Source organism: Protopterus annectens, chromosome 4.part0, assembly GCF_019279795.1.
Source record: "Protopterus annectens isolate FY-2018-M chromosome 4.part0, PAN1.0, whole genome shotgun sequence".
NCBI classification, from domain to species: Eukaryota; Metazoa; Chordata; order Ceratodontiformes; family Protopteridae; genus Protopterus; species Protopterus annectens.
The window spans coordinates 890,297,845-890,311,908 of NC_056733.1; the positions used below are offsets into that span (position 1 = coordinate 890,297,845).

The following is a 14,064-nucleotide window of genomic DNA, read 5'->3' on the forward strand; positions in this document are numbered from 1 at the left end:
CTCAAAAAATGAAAATTTCAGGTAGCGGCCGACCGGCACTTGCAAACTGCTTCTGCTTCGGGCTTCTCAGCAAGAAAGACTGAAGTAATGGCATCTGCTGCCTGTTTTACACCACTGACGACCTGACATCATGGAGGAAACAGCAGCATCCAACACAGAAATCTCAAGACTCTGGTATTCGGGCCGACTGAGGGCTACCTGCAGGCAGAAAACCCAAGTGTGATGACTGCAACAGTGAAACACGGAGATCAAACGAAGTAAACTACTTCAGATACATCCTTATGTCTGACACATGTGAAACTCCCAAAGAGACTAGTGAACTGCCACAAAAGATTAGTCAGTTCAGGAAAAAACTCAAACGTGCTGTTTTGTACATGCTGATGCTAGTGTCGTTACAAGCAAAAAAAACACTACTCTGGTCGTAATCAGGCAGTGCTGAACACAGCTAAGTTGCGCACTAATAGTACTTCATTAACATCTATGTAAAACAAAGCTGTACACAAAAAAGCTCAATGTTGACCTCAAATGATCAAAAAATACACTTTTACAAAACACTTGAGACACTGTTTATGAAGACCAGTCCAGATAAAGGGTGCAGATGCTAGAGTTAGAGGATATGTAACAAGTTTTTACATTTCATTCCTAGGATTAGAACACCTACTCTTCTACCAAATGATGAAAGTACAAAGTCCAGTCATATAATCAGTACTATCATACCACAATACATCTAAATGACTAGATAAAACATTCATTACTAAACATGCACATTATACACAAGGTTTTTAGAGAATATGACTGGCTAAAAGAAATGTCTCCAGAAGTCAAAGGATATTTTAACATTTATGCAATCTAGCAAAAAATAAACTGATGCACACTTTCGAAAATCAGAACTATTATTTTTCAAACAATCTCATTGTAAAACTTCTGTAAAGAACAATTCAATATTATAAAATGGGCAAGAAGGGAAAGCAGGCAGATGGACAAGGTTGGAGACATGAACTAGTGAATTCTGCAGCAGTGCAGTTTAAAAACACGAACAGCAGACCAAGTGAGTGATAAACATGAAAAAGAATGGAACAAAGGAACACAAAAGGATGTAATGTATAAAGTCAAATAATGAAAACGAGGGGGCACAAGGGAATACTGAGGGAAAGACTGTTCACTGAATGTAGAAGAGGGGTAATCAAAGGGAGGACAAAACAAATGGGGAAGGGAGGAACACAGGAGCAAAGAAACTTAACAGGTGGAAGATGGAGCAAGCTAAGCCCAATGGAATGACTAATCAAGTAAGAGTACCCACTTACCCTGGGAGGGTTAGGCACCTCCACCTGCTCTCCCAAAGCATTTGATACAAGTGTAAATTGCCCTAAAACATGCACTGTACGCCCATAAGCAGGGCGTCTGTTGCACAAGTGCAATACTTCCTTCTCACCCCATTACACATACCTGCTTGAAGTAGAGGCTGGAGATGCTGAGGGGGTGGCAACAGTCTCTGAACCATCCCTGGGTGAAGCTGATGGTGGACTGGTCGTACAACTGGGAAATGCGGCACCAGAGGAACCTGACACACCGGTCGAAGGAACGGAGGCCTAGAGATAGATGAATCCATTGTTGGGGTCTTCCTACCAGCCAATGTTGGCCTCAAGTCTTGCTCGGCGGAGAACTTGCTGCCGTCAAGTAAGGTGGAACCCGAAGAGCGTGGGGCAATACAAGATTTCCCTACTACGGTGAGGGATGTCTCTCTGTCTGCAGGCCCTGCCTGTGGGAATGATGAGGATGTAGTATCTGAAAGATGCAAACGTAATCAGAATCACAGGTACTCAAAGTATTAATCAGTCTCACAGCAAAACCTATGCATGTTCAAGTCTTACTTAAGCTTCCTCAACACCTCCACATCACAGACCCATGTCTTTTAGATACTAACTGAGCAGTCTGCCCAACCATCTCTACTGGAATACTGCTACAAAGTTAAAATCTTTAGCAAGACTATTCTTAAATAGCACCTCTCAAATAAATGATCTGCACAGACTCCTTAGGAGAACCCTTATGAACTACACATATCCATACTGTAAAGCGTGTGTGAAATACATCCTCCAGGGTACATTTGTATCATGAAGACATTATAAAAATGTTTCCCTTTCCTCGCAAAGCTCCTGTTGCACTCATTTTTCACTTCCAATTTTGGCTACCTATAACTTATGCCCTTGTGATATATTCATCATTCAGGCAACCAAATGGTTACATTGGAACAACTGCTTTTTAGAGAAGCAACAGCAAGAACGTGGCTTGCCAAGAAACATGATGTAAGGAGAAAATTTAAACACCTACATAAAACCCCACAAATACTACACATGCACACAAACACATGTAATGCTTCCTCAAGATACTTGAGCCACCTTCAATGACCATTTATACCTTCAAAACAAAAAAATTAAAATAAGATCACCAGAAAGTACAGTTGTGTACACTTACCATAAATGTAGATGTTAGAGAGTGTATTCACTGTTGCAGTCATTACATTTTGGTTATCTGCTTGCAGGTAGCCCTTAGTCGGCCTGATTATCCAAGTCTTGGGTCCTGCATCGGTTGCGGTCTCATCTTCCATGATGTCAGGTAGTCAGGGGTATAAAGCATGCAGCCGACGCCATTACATCAGTTTTTCTTACCCCAGATGTCAGGTGCCCCCATAATGGGAAGCAGTTATACACAAGGTTACACCGCCAACAAAAAGCAAATACACCAGAAAGCTTTAAGTATAGTAAACAAAAGGAGAGGTATAGACAACAGCAGTCAGGGGTCTGGAGGGAGGGTAAAGTACAGTTGTGTACACTTAACATAAATGTAGATGTTAGAGTGTATTCACTGTTGCAGTCATTACATTTGAGTAATCTGCTGGCAGGTTGTTCAGTCGGCCTGATTAACAAAGTCCTGGGTCCTGCGTTGGTTGCTGTCCCATCTTCCATGACGTCAGAGGTATAAAACATGCAGCAGACACCATTACATCAGTTTTTCTTGCCCCAGATGTCAGGAGCCCCCCAGATAGGGAACATTATATATAAAATTTAAAACACAAAAAATATACCTCCAAACAAAAGCAAATACACCAAAAAGGCTTTTAAGCATAGAAAAAGAAAGGAGAGGTATAGTAAGAGAAAAACAGGGGGCTGGAGGGTGGGTAACCAGGACTGCAACAGTGAATACACTCTAACATCTACATTTATGGTAAGTGCACACAACTGTACTATGTTCTTCGTGTTTCACTGTTGGAGTCATTACATTTGGGTAGAATCCCAAAGCTATGGTTGGGAGGATGGAGTTATACAGCATTAGGAACAGCTATAAGGCCCTGCAGGACAGCAGTGGCAAAGCCAGCTGTGGATTTAGAGAAGAGAGGTAAATGGTAATGTTTGGTGAATGTATGAACTGAGCTCCAGGTAGCAGCTTCTAGAATGTCTCTGGTAGGAAGCCTCTGAGAAAGGCTGCAGAAGTAGATGCAGCCCTGGTGGAATGAGATCTGATCCCCTTGGGGATAGGTTTACCATGGTGCATATAGCAGAAACGAATACAATGGCTTATCCATTTGGAAATGGTCTGCTTTGAAATAGCCTTTCCCTCTGCCCCTGCAGCAAATGCCACCAACAGTTGTTCAATTTTTGAGAGATTTTGTCTTGTTCAAGTAGAATCTAAGTTGTCTGTGTACATCCAATGAATGCAGAATCCACTCACCCTTGTTCTCCGGATTGGGAAAGAAAGTTGGCAGATGAATGGTCTGATTAAGAGCCACACTGGATACCACCTTAGGCATAAAAGGTGGACTGGTCCCGAGAGTCACCCTGTCCGGATGAAAAATAATGAAAGGCTCCACTGCCATGAGCCTGTAATTCCGAACTCCTAGCTGAAGTGACTGCTAAGAGCAAAGCTGTCTTCCAAGAGAGAAATTTTAGGTCTGTAGTAGCAGCTGGATCAAAAGGAGGTAGAGTGAGTTTTTCCAAAACAAAATTGAAGTCCCATGCAGGAGGTTGGTGCTCTCCTGGGCGGTCAAATTTTTGGCCCCTCTGAGATGCTGCTTTAGCATAGGATGAGGGAAGAGGGGAGGTTATGTGTTATAATGAGCTGAAATGGCAGAGGCATGGATTTTTATGGAAGAAAAAGAGAGGCCCTTGTGAAGCATCTCAGTTAAGTATTGCAGAATCTGAGGAATATCGAGCATTGCTGTGCTTCTTCCTTGTGACTGGTTCCAGGCACAGAATCTTTTCCATTTGTCAGCATAAGATTTTCTAGTACTAGGCCTTCTAACCTCCAAAATGACATCCATCACAGATTTGCTGAGAGAAGTCAAGGGTGAAATTAGTTGATTAGCCACGCTGCAAGATTCAAAGTTTGGAGCTGGGTGTGCAGAATATGGTAGTTCTGCTGAGACAGTAGATAAGGTGTCTGAGGCAGATGTCACAGAGGGAGGTGTGACACATTGTGCAGGAGTGGGTACCAGTGTTGGCGAGGTCAGTTTGGAGCAATCAGAACAATTTTTGGTATGTCCTGTCTGACTTTTAGTAGGACTTTGGAGAGCAGAGGCAGAGGGGGGAAAAAAGCATAGATTGAGAGCATCCACTTTTCAAACTTTTTTTGTGATTAATTCTTGTGCAGAATTTGTCCAACTGGTAGTTCTGGGGCGAGTCAATAAGACCTATGTCTGGGCTCCCCCAATTGCGTGTCAACATGAAGACCGTTTCCATTCGTGCGAGGCCTTAAGATTTCTGCTTAGTTCGTCTGACAGAGTATTTAGCTTTCCTGGCAGGAATTGAGCTTGTAGTTGTATTTGATAAGTCAAGGCCATGTTCCACAATGCCATGGCTAGTCTGCAAAGGGGTAGGAATGTGTTCCCCCCTGCTTATGTACCACATGACTGTGGTGTTGTCTAACTAACTGTAGTTGTCCTGGATGAAGGTAGTCCTTGAAGGCTGTCAGAGCATTCTGTACAGCTAGCAACTGACTGATATGTAGGTGCATTTGATTTGGGCTCCATTTGCCCTAAATGTACTTCCCTGCCAGATGAGCCCCCCAAGCATAGTCTGATGCGTCTGTAGTTAGGGTTTGGGAGTGGAGTGAATGATGGTCCCTTGTTTTGGTGGCAGGCTTCTGCCCACCATAGGAACTCTAGTTGCAGGCAAGGTATAATAGAAATCATTGTTTCCAGGCTGTGACAATGTTGACTCCATAAACTTTTTAAATACTACTGAAGTTTCCTCATATGCAGTCTTGCATATGAAATTAGAAGAATGCAGGAGGCCATGAACTCCAAGGATTGTAGAATTTGCCTTGCAGATAGCAGGGCTTTTGTGGCCACCTGTTTGAAGTAAGTCACCAACTGAATTTGCTTTTGTGGCATAAGGCAAGTCATCTGGGCAGTTGCATTCAAGCTTGCACCCAGGAATTTAATTTTTTGAGGGGGTACCATATGCGATTTCTTTTCATTTATGGTGTAACCTAGACAAGTTAGAACCCTTTTTACAAACACCAAATGCTTTAGAAGAATGTCTAATTCAGGCAGAAAACAAGGACAATCGTCCAGGTATGGATATATTTGAATATTTCTTTGCCTGCAAAAAGTGTTTACTGGAGCCAGGCACTTTGTGAAGACCCTGGGTGCAGTAGACAAGCCAAAAGGCAGTGCAGAGAACTGGTAATGCAAGTAGCCTGCTTTGAAGTGGAGGTATCTTCTGCAAGATTCCCTGACTGGGATATGCAAGTAAGCCTCTTAAGTCTAGAGTTAACAACCAGGCATCTTTGCCTAGCATAGGTAGTAACTGAAGAGTCAGCATCTTGAATTTTGGAATGCCCAGAAATTTATTTAGAGTGGATAAGTCCAGAACTGGACGCCATGATTAGTCTTTTCTGGGTACCAGGAAAAGTCTTGAATAGAAACCTTGTCCCTTTTCCTCTTCTGGTACTGGCTGAATAACCCCCATATTCATGAGGGACAGAACTTGCTTCTGGGCCTCTGCCCACTGATTTGGAGGCAGATCTGGCCATCCGTTTGGGATTGGCAACATGTGGAAATGAAATGTGTATCCCTGGTATACTATATTTAAAACCCATTTATCATGGGTAATCAGTTTCCAGTTTCGTGCATGAAGTGCCAGTTTTCCCCCCAAAGGGGTGGCTAAAAGGTAAGTGCTTGGTGATTGTAGAGGAAAGTCATTGACACGGTTTACCATAAGGAGGTGCGTTGTTGCTTCCAGATTTGGAGGTGGAGGCACCCCATTGTTTTGTTCTAAAAGTTCCTTGTGACTGAAATCTGGAGCCTTTGGAATGTCTGGATTTGAGTGGAGTGGCTCTCGAGGGAACTAGAAAGGACCAGTTCTTAGGCCAGTGCCTACTAAATCTGGGAGGCTGCACTTGTAAAAAATCTTTCACAGTTCGCATAGATTTAGCTTTATCTTCCATCATTTTTAAAATTTCTTCAGCCTTATTACCAAAGAGACTGTCCTGTCGTAAAGGAGCATCCAACAACTTTGCTTTAACATGGTCAAGTAGATTTTGCTCTGAGCCAAGCATGCCTTCTTATCAGAGATCCAGTTACAGCAGCCCTGCAAGAGGCCTCCAAAGAATCAAAACCACATTGCAAGGTATGTTTTCCAACTTGTTCAGCTGAATGTAATAAATCCTGCAACTCTTCCACACAGTCAGATAATTTTCTGTTATCCCATGACATGCTGTTGATATTTAAGCATATGAAATTGACAGTTTAAAGTCCTGATTGCCAAGGTTGCAGACGTGTAAACCTTTTTACCCCATCTATCCAGTGCCCTGGAATCTCTATCAGAAGGGGTAGGATTTTTTGCAGTAGAGGCATTAACTCCTTTGGGACCCTGAGAAATGGTTTCAGGATCAGCAGTAGGGTTTTTGAAAAGGAATCTGTAGGAGTCAGGAGCCCTGTAGTATCTGGCTTACTAGGAGCCAGAGGCAGAAAATCAGTAGTTATACGAGATTCTGAAAAAACATCAGCAATGTCTACAACAGGAGGTATAGCCAAAGGCCTATGCTGAGGAAGAATAAGAAAATCCAAGTCTCTTTAGATTCAGAGAAATCCTGACTTTCCAGTGGAAATGTTCCCTTAAGGTATGTAAAGTTTCTCCAAAAGAGAAATCCTCAGGGGGAGAAGCAGAAGGGATGGAATCTTCTGCATCAGAATCCTCATAAGTAGGTATAGATAAATCCTGTTCAGCAGAAGAAATAGAATCCTGATCTGAAGATTCATAGTCGGTGCCTTGCCTAGGCCTCTTAGCAGGAGGGGGTTGGCTACCCCTGATCAAGGTAATTAAAGCTTCAGCCATTCTGATAATTTGCTTTTTAGGCATTGGGGCCTGCACACGAGGCCCAAGCGTTTTTTTTAGACAGAGAAGTAGATTTTGGCCATAGTTTTGAAGATGGAGTCCGTTTAACATACAAATCTTCAGGCCTGAAAACACTCTCAGAAGCCGGTGCCTGAACAGCAGCTCCAGACCCATCTAAGGCAGAGACATCTGCGGGTTCAATATTTAAAGCATCTTGCAGCATACCGGACTCTGAATGGGTCTCAGTACAGGCCTGCGAATCAAAAGTAGCGGGTATCAGGGGCTGCGAACACACCTGAGTACCGGCGAACTAGCGACTGGCTTAGAAGCAGTGTCAGTTTTGGACCTAGACTGCCTGTCTTTTGTGTTGCGTTTTTTGGTATTCTGGTAGTCGTATTGCTAACGGACGTCATTTCTGGATAGTTAAATCATGAACCAAAATATTTAGAAGCAAAAATATACAGACGTTTAATAGTGCGTTGATTAAATCTAGCACAAAACAGACAGCAAGGTACATTATGCTCAGGGCCTAGGCAAGGAATACAGTACAAATAAAAATCCTTATGGAGGTATTTGCTTCCCACAAGTAATGCAATTAACAACTTTAACTGACATCTGTAAGGAGCAAAATAAAGTTTCCCCAACGGGGTACTTAGCTTTTAGTTCAAGACTTCAGTACTGAAACTCGAAAATAAAAATTTCAGAGGTCGGCCGACAAGCACTTGCAAACTGCTTCTGCTTCAGGCACTGCGCGGCAAGAAAGACTGATGTAATGGCATCGGCTGCATGTCTTATACCCTTGACGACCCAATGTCATGCAAGAATGGACAACAACCGACGCAGGACCCAAGACTTAATCAGGCAGACTGAGGGCAACCTGCCAGTAGATTACTCAAATGTAATGACTGCAACAGTGAAACACTAAGAACATCTAGGACTGCAACAGTGCATACACTCGAACATCTACATTTATGGTAAGTGTACACAACTGTACTATGTTCGTGTTTCACTGTTGCAGTCATTACACTTGGGTAGATTCCCAAAGCTAAGGGAGGAGGCAATTACAGAGCATTAGGAACAGCTATTAGGCCCTGCAGGACTGCAGTGGCAAAACCAGCTCTGGATTTAGAAAAATTGGCAAGTGGTAATGCTTGAAGGTATGTACAGAACTCCAGGTAGCAGCTTCTAGGATGTCCCTGGTAGGGACACCTCTGAGAAAGGCTGTAGAGGTAGCTGCAGCCCTGGTGGAATGTGGTCTTATCCCCTGTGGGGTAGGTTTTCCATGGCGCTTATAGCAGAAATGAATGCAATGGCCTATCCACTTAAATGGTTTGCTTTGAAATGGTCTTCCCCTCTGCCCCTGCAGCAAATGCAACTAATAGTTGTTCAGATTTCCTGAGAGGCTTAATCCTGTACAAGTAAAATCTAGGTTGTCTGTGCACGTCCAAGGAATGCAGTATTAGTTCCCCTTTGTTTTGTGGATTAGAAAAGAAGGTTGAGAAATGAATATTAAGGGCCACACACTGGATACCACCTTGGGCATGAAGGATTGGTCCTGAGGGACACCCTTGTCCGCATGAAAGATGAAAGGCTCCACTGCCATGAGGGCCTGTAATTCAGACACCCTTCTTGCTGAAGTGATGGCTAGAAAGAAGGCCGTTTTCCAAGAAAGGAATTTCAACTCTGCATTTGCAGCTGGCTCAAAGGGAGGTAGAGTGAGCTTTTCCAATACAAAGTTAAGTTAAGGTCCCAGGCTGGAGTAGGGGCTCTCCCGAGTGGTCTCAAGTTTTTGGCCCCTCTGAGGAATTGCTTCAGCAGTGGATGAGAAAAGAGGGGTGGCTCTTTATTACAATGTGCTGAAATGGCAGAGGCATGAATTTTAATGGAAGAAAAGGAAAGGCCCTTGTGAATCATCTCAGTTAAATATAGAATAATGTGCAGTAAATAGGGCACTGTTGTGTCAATCCCCAGAGTTTGGCTCCAGGAACAGAATCTTTTCCATTTTTCAGCATATGATTTTCTAGTACTAGGCCTCCTAACCTCCAGAATGACATCCATCACTTGCTTACTGAGGGATGGTAACAGAGAGATCAGGTAATTAGCCAGGCTGCAAGGTTCAGGGTTTGAAGCTGGGTGTGCAGAATCTGGCCCTCCTGCTGGGACAGCAAGAAAGGGGTCTGAGGCAGGTGCCAAGGTTCCAGCAGTGACACTGCGCCAGAGGGAGTACCAGTGTTGGTGTGGCCAGTCTGGTGCAATGAGTATTGTCCTTGGTTTGTCCTGTTTGATCTTTAGTAGAACATTGGAGAGGCGAGGCAGAGGGGGAAAGGCATAAACTGATAGGTTTTTCCAAGTGAAAGACAGGGCATCCACTTTTCATGCTTGTCTGTGGGGAGTCCTTGTGCAGAATTTGTCCAATTGGTAGTTGAGGGGAGGCAAACAAGTCCATCTCAGGGCTCCACCATTTGTTTCTCAAAATGTTGAATATCTTTGGTTCCAGTTTCCATTCGTGTGTCTCCATGAGATTTCTGCTTAGGTCGTCTGCCAGTGTATTTAGTTTGCCTGGTATGAATTGAGCTTGTAGATTCACTTGGTAGCTCAAGGCTGTGTTCCACAGAGCCATGACTAGTCTGCAGAGAGGGTATGAGTGGGTTCTCCCCCTGCTTGTTTATGTACCACAACAGTGGTGTTGTCTGTCTACCAATTGTTCTGGAAGAATGTGGTCCTTGAAGGCTGTCAAAGCATTCTGTACAGCTACCATTTCTTTTTGATTGACATGCAGGTGCATTTGACTCTGGGTCCATTTGCCCCGAATGCATGCCCTGCCAAGTGAGCCCCCCCATGCATAGTCCGACATGTCTGTTAGGGTTTGGGCAGCAGGGGGTAGAGTGAACGGCAGTCCCTTGTTGTGGTGGCAGGCATCTGCCCACCAAAGGAACTCTGTCTTCAGACAAGGGATGATATGAATCATTGATACTAGGTCCTGAGAATATTGACACCATAGGCTTTTTAGATACCATTGTAGTTTTCTCATATGCAGTCTTGCATATGGAATTAGTAGAATGGAAGAGGCCATGAACCCCAGGGCTTGCAGTATTTTCCTTGCAGACAGCTAGGTCTTTGTGGCCAGTAGTTTGAAGTAGGCTGTCAAATACACTTGTTTCTCTACCATGAGGTAGGCCATCTGGGAAGTTTTATTCAAGCAGGGTACTAGATGCAATTTCTTTTCACTTATGGTGTAACCCAGAGAAGTTAGTAATTTCTTTACAAATGCCAGATGATTTAATAGTATGTCCAGGCTTTCTGCCTGAATTAGACAATCGTCCAGGTATGGGTATATTTGAATATTTCTTTGCCTGCAGAATGCAATGACTGGAGCTAGGCACTTTGTGAATACCCTGGGCGCAGTAGATAAGCCAAAGGGAAGTACAGAAAACTGACAGTGCATGTAGTCTGCTCTGAAGCGCAAGTATTTTCTGCAAGATTCCCTTATTGGGATGTGCAGGTAGGCTTCCTTTAAATCTAGTTTTGCCAACTCGGCATTTTTGCCTAGCATGGGAAGCAGCTGATGAGTTAGCATTTTGAATTTGGGGATTACCAAAAAGGTGTTTAGGATAGACTGGTACAGGATAGGACACCAGGAATTGTCTTTTCGGGGTACCAGGAAAAGTCTCGAGTAAAAACCTTGCCCCCATTCCTCTTCTGGGACAGGTTGAATAGCCCTGACACTTAGAGAGAGAACCTGCTTTTGAGCCTCTGCCCACTAATCTGAGGGTAGGTCTGGTCAACCATTTGGGGTTGGCAATGAGTGGAAGTGGAATCTTTATCCTTGGGAAACTATATTTAAAACCCATTTGTCTTGGGTAATGAATTCCCAGTTTTTTGCATGCAGGGAGATCTTTCCCCCTAAAGGAAAGGTCAGTTGAGCAGGGCTTGGAAAGTTTAAAGTTAAGTAATTGTGACAGTTTACCACAGGGAGGGTGTCTTACTACTTCCAGCTTTGGAAGTGGGAGCCCCCCACTGCTTAGGCCTGTGAGTACCTTGAGACTGAAGCCTGGGTGGTCTGCTGGTCCTGGGTTTGGCCAGAGAATGCCTGGAAGAGGCAGGAAAGGACCAATTCTTAGGCCAGTGCCTACTAAATTTGGGAGGCTGTACTTGCAGGAAATCTTTAACAGTTTGCATATATTTAGCTTTTTCCTCCATCTTAAGTACTTCTGCTTTGATGCCAAACATGCTGTCTTGGTTTAAGGGAGCATCCAGTAATTAGCTTTAACAATGATCTGGCAAAGTTTGCTCCTTAAGCCATGCATGCCTTCCAAGTACAGACCCACTGACAGCAGCCCTGCAAGATGCCTCTAATGAATCAAAACCACATTGCAAACTATGTTTTCCAACTTGTTCAGCAGAATGCATTAAATCCTGTAATTCTTTATTTTCAGCACAGTCAGGAATCATCACTTTGTTTAAGCAATCCAATAATATGTTGCTGATACTTTAACATATGAAACTGGCAGCTTAAGGCCCTAATGGCCAACGTAGCAGAAGTGTAAACCTTTCTTACCCAATCTGTCCAGGGCCCTGGAATCTCTATCAGAGGGGGTAGGGTTTTTGTCAGTAGTAGCCTTAATGCCTTTGGGTCCCTGTGAAATGGTCTCAGGATCCGCAGTAGGATTCTTAAAGAGGAAAGTACAGTTGTGTACACTTACCATAAATGTAGACGTTAGTGTGTCTTCACTGTTGCAGTCATCACTGTAGGGTTCTTCCTGCCGGCAGGCAGTCCTCGGTTGCCCAGAATCCCAAAGTCTGGGTCCGGCGTCGGCTGTTCAGTCATGCTCCCTGACGTCAGGGCGCCAGGAGTACAAAGCTGCCAGCCGACGCCGTGTTCTCCAGTTTTTCTTGCCCCCAGATGTCAGGTGCCCAAAAGTGAAGGCTAAAAGTAAAACAAAAATGTAACATACAACAAACCCCATACCCTGTAGCAAATACAACTCAGAAGGGTGAAGTAGGAAACCACACTAATGAAAATATAAGAGGGGACAGGATGGAGGGGAACCCAGACTGCAACAGTGAAGACACTCGAACATCTACATTTATGGTAAGTGTACACAACTGTACTATGTTCATCGTGTTTCACTGTTGCAGTTATCACTGTATGGTTGAATCCCAAAGCTGAGATAAAGGGTGGTGGTTATAGAGTAGAAGGGGCGGCTAGAAGGCCCTGCAAGACTGCAGAAGCAAAGCCTGCCCTAGACTTAGAGTAGAGAGGGAGATTATAGTGCTTAGAGAAAGTATGCACTGAACTCCCAAGTTGCAGCTTCCAAAATATCCTTGGTAGGTACTCCTCTGAGAAAGGCAGCTGAAGTAGCAGTAGCTCTGGTAGAGTGAGTCCTAATTTTTCCTGGGATTTGCTTTCCATGATGAGTAACAAAATCTGATTCCATGAGGAATCCATTTAGAAAAGGTCTGTTTTGAAATAGCTTTGCCTTGGGAAATTGTTGCATAAGAAACAAACAGTTGCTCTGTTTTCCTGATATCCTTGGTTCTGTCCAGGTAAAAACGAAGTTGTCTGTGTACATCCAAGGAATGCAAGATCCTTTCCCCCTTATTTTGTGGATTATTGAAAAAAGTTGGCAGGTGAATAGTTAGATTTAAAGCCACTTTGGAAACCACTTTAGGCATGAAAGTAGGATTGGTCCTTAAAGACACCCTATCTTGGTGAAAAATAATACAAGGTTCCACAGCCATGAGTGCTTGTAACTCAGACTCTCCTGGCTGAAGTCAAAGCCAGTAGGCTAGCCGTTTTCTATGATAAATACTTAATATCAGATGTGGCAGCAGGCTCAAAAGGAGGCAGAGTGAGTTTTTCCAGAACATAGTTCAGGTCCCACGCAGGTATGGGTGGTGTCCTAGGGGGCCTTAAATTCTTTGCTCCTCTGAGATACTGTTTCAGAAGTGGATGCAAAAAGATTGGAGGATCTGTATTGTAATGTGCAGAGATAGCTGAGGCATGTATTTTTATGGAGAAGGATAAACCCTTATGTAACATGTCTGTCAGGTAAAGCAAAATCAGTGGGATACTAGGAATGAGAGGATCTGAATCCTGAGCATGCATCCAGGTGCAAAATCTCTTCCATTTACCTGCATAAGATTTTCTAGTGCTAGGCCGTCTGTCTTCTAAAATGACATCCATGACCTGTTTGGGAAGGAAAGAATTAATCATAGACCCTGAATTCACCAGGCTGCTAGGCTAAGAGTTTTGACATGAGAGTGCAGAACCTGGCCCTGGTGTTGGGACAAAAGATTTGGAATCTGAGGTAAAATCCAAGGAGGCTCCTGGGATAGATTCATCAGTGTTGAGTACCAAAATTGACTAGGCCAATTTGGTGCCAGCAAAATCATCTTGGGCTTGTCCTGCTTGATCTTTAGTAACACCCATGGAAGAGGAGGTAGTGGCGGAAAGGCATACCCAGAGAGGTTTCTCCAACTGAAAGATAGTGCATCCACTTTCCATGCTAGCTTGTGGAATGTTCTTGTGCAAAAAATCTAACTGGTGGTTGAAGGGGGATGCAAAATGATCCATGTCTGGGCAGCCCCAGGCTTCTGTAATCATCTTGAATATTTGGGTGTCTAGCATCCACTCATGTGGGTCTGACAGGTTCCTGCTCAGGCTGCCAGAATATTTTGTTTTCCTGTCAGGAACTGAGCTTCTAGATCCACTTTGCAAGCTAGAGCT

The 14,064-nt window shown here is 43.8% G+C and overlaps 1 protein-coding gene across 4 annotated transcripts in view; it reads right to left on the reverse strand.

The window, feature by feature from the left end:
* The window catches only part of EIF4ENIF1 (eukaryotic translation initiation factor 4E nuclear import factor 1), a 1,251,142-nt gene that overhangs the window by 98,394 nt on the left and 1,138,684 nt on the right, over positions 1-14,064 (reverse strand). For 3 of the 4 annotated variants that reach the window (XM_044068847.1, XM_044068848.1, XM_044068846.1), the window contains one exon: positions 1,447-1,785. The exons of the other annotated variant lie outside the window; for it this stretch is intronic. In XM_044068847.1, the coding sequence (XP_043924782.1) occupies positions 1,447-1,785 (339 nt within the window). The remainder of the gene's footprint in view (positions 1-1,446; positions 1,786-14,064) is intronic. 4 annotated transcript variants of the gene reach the window in all.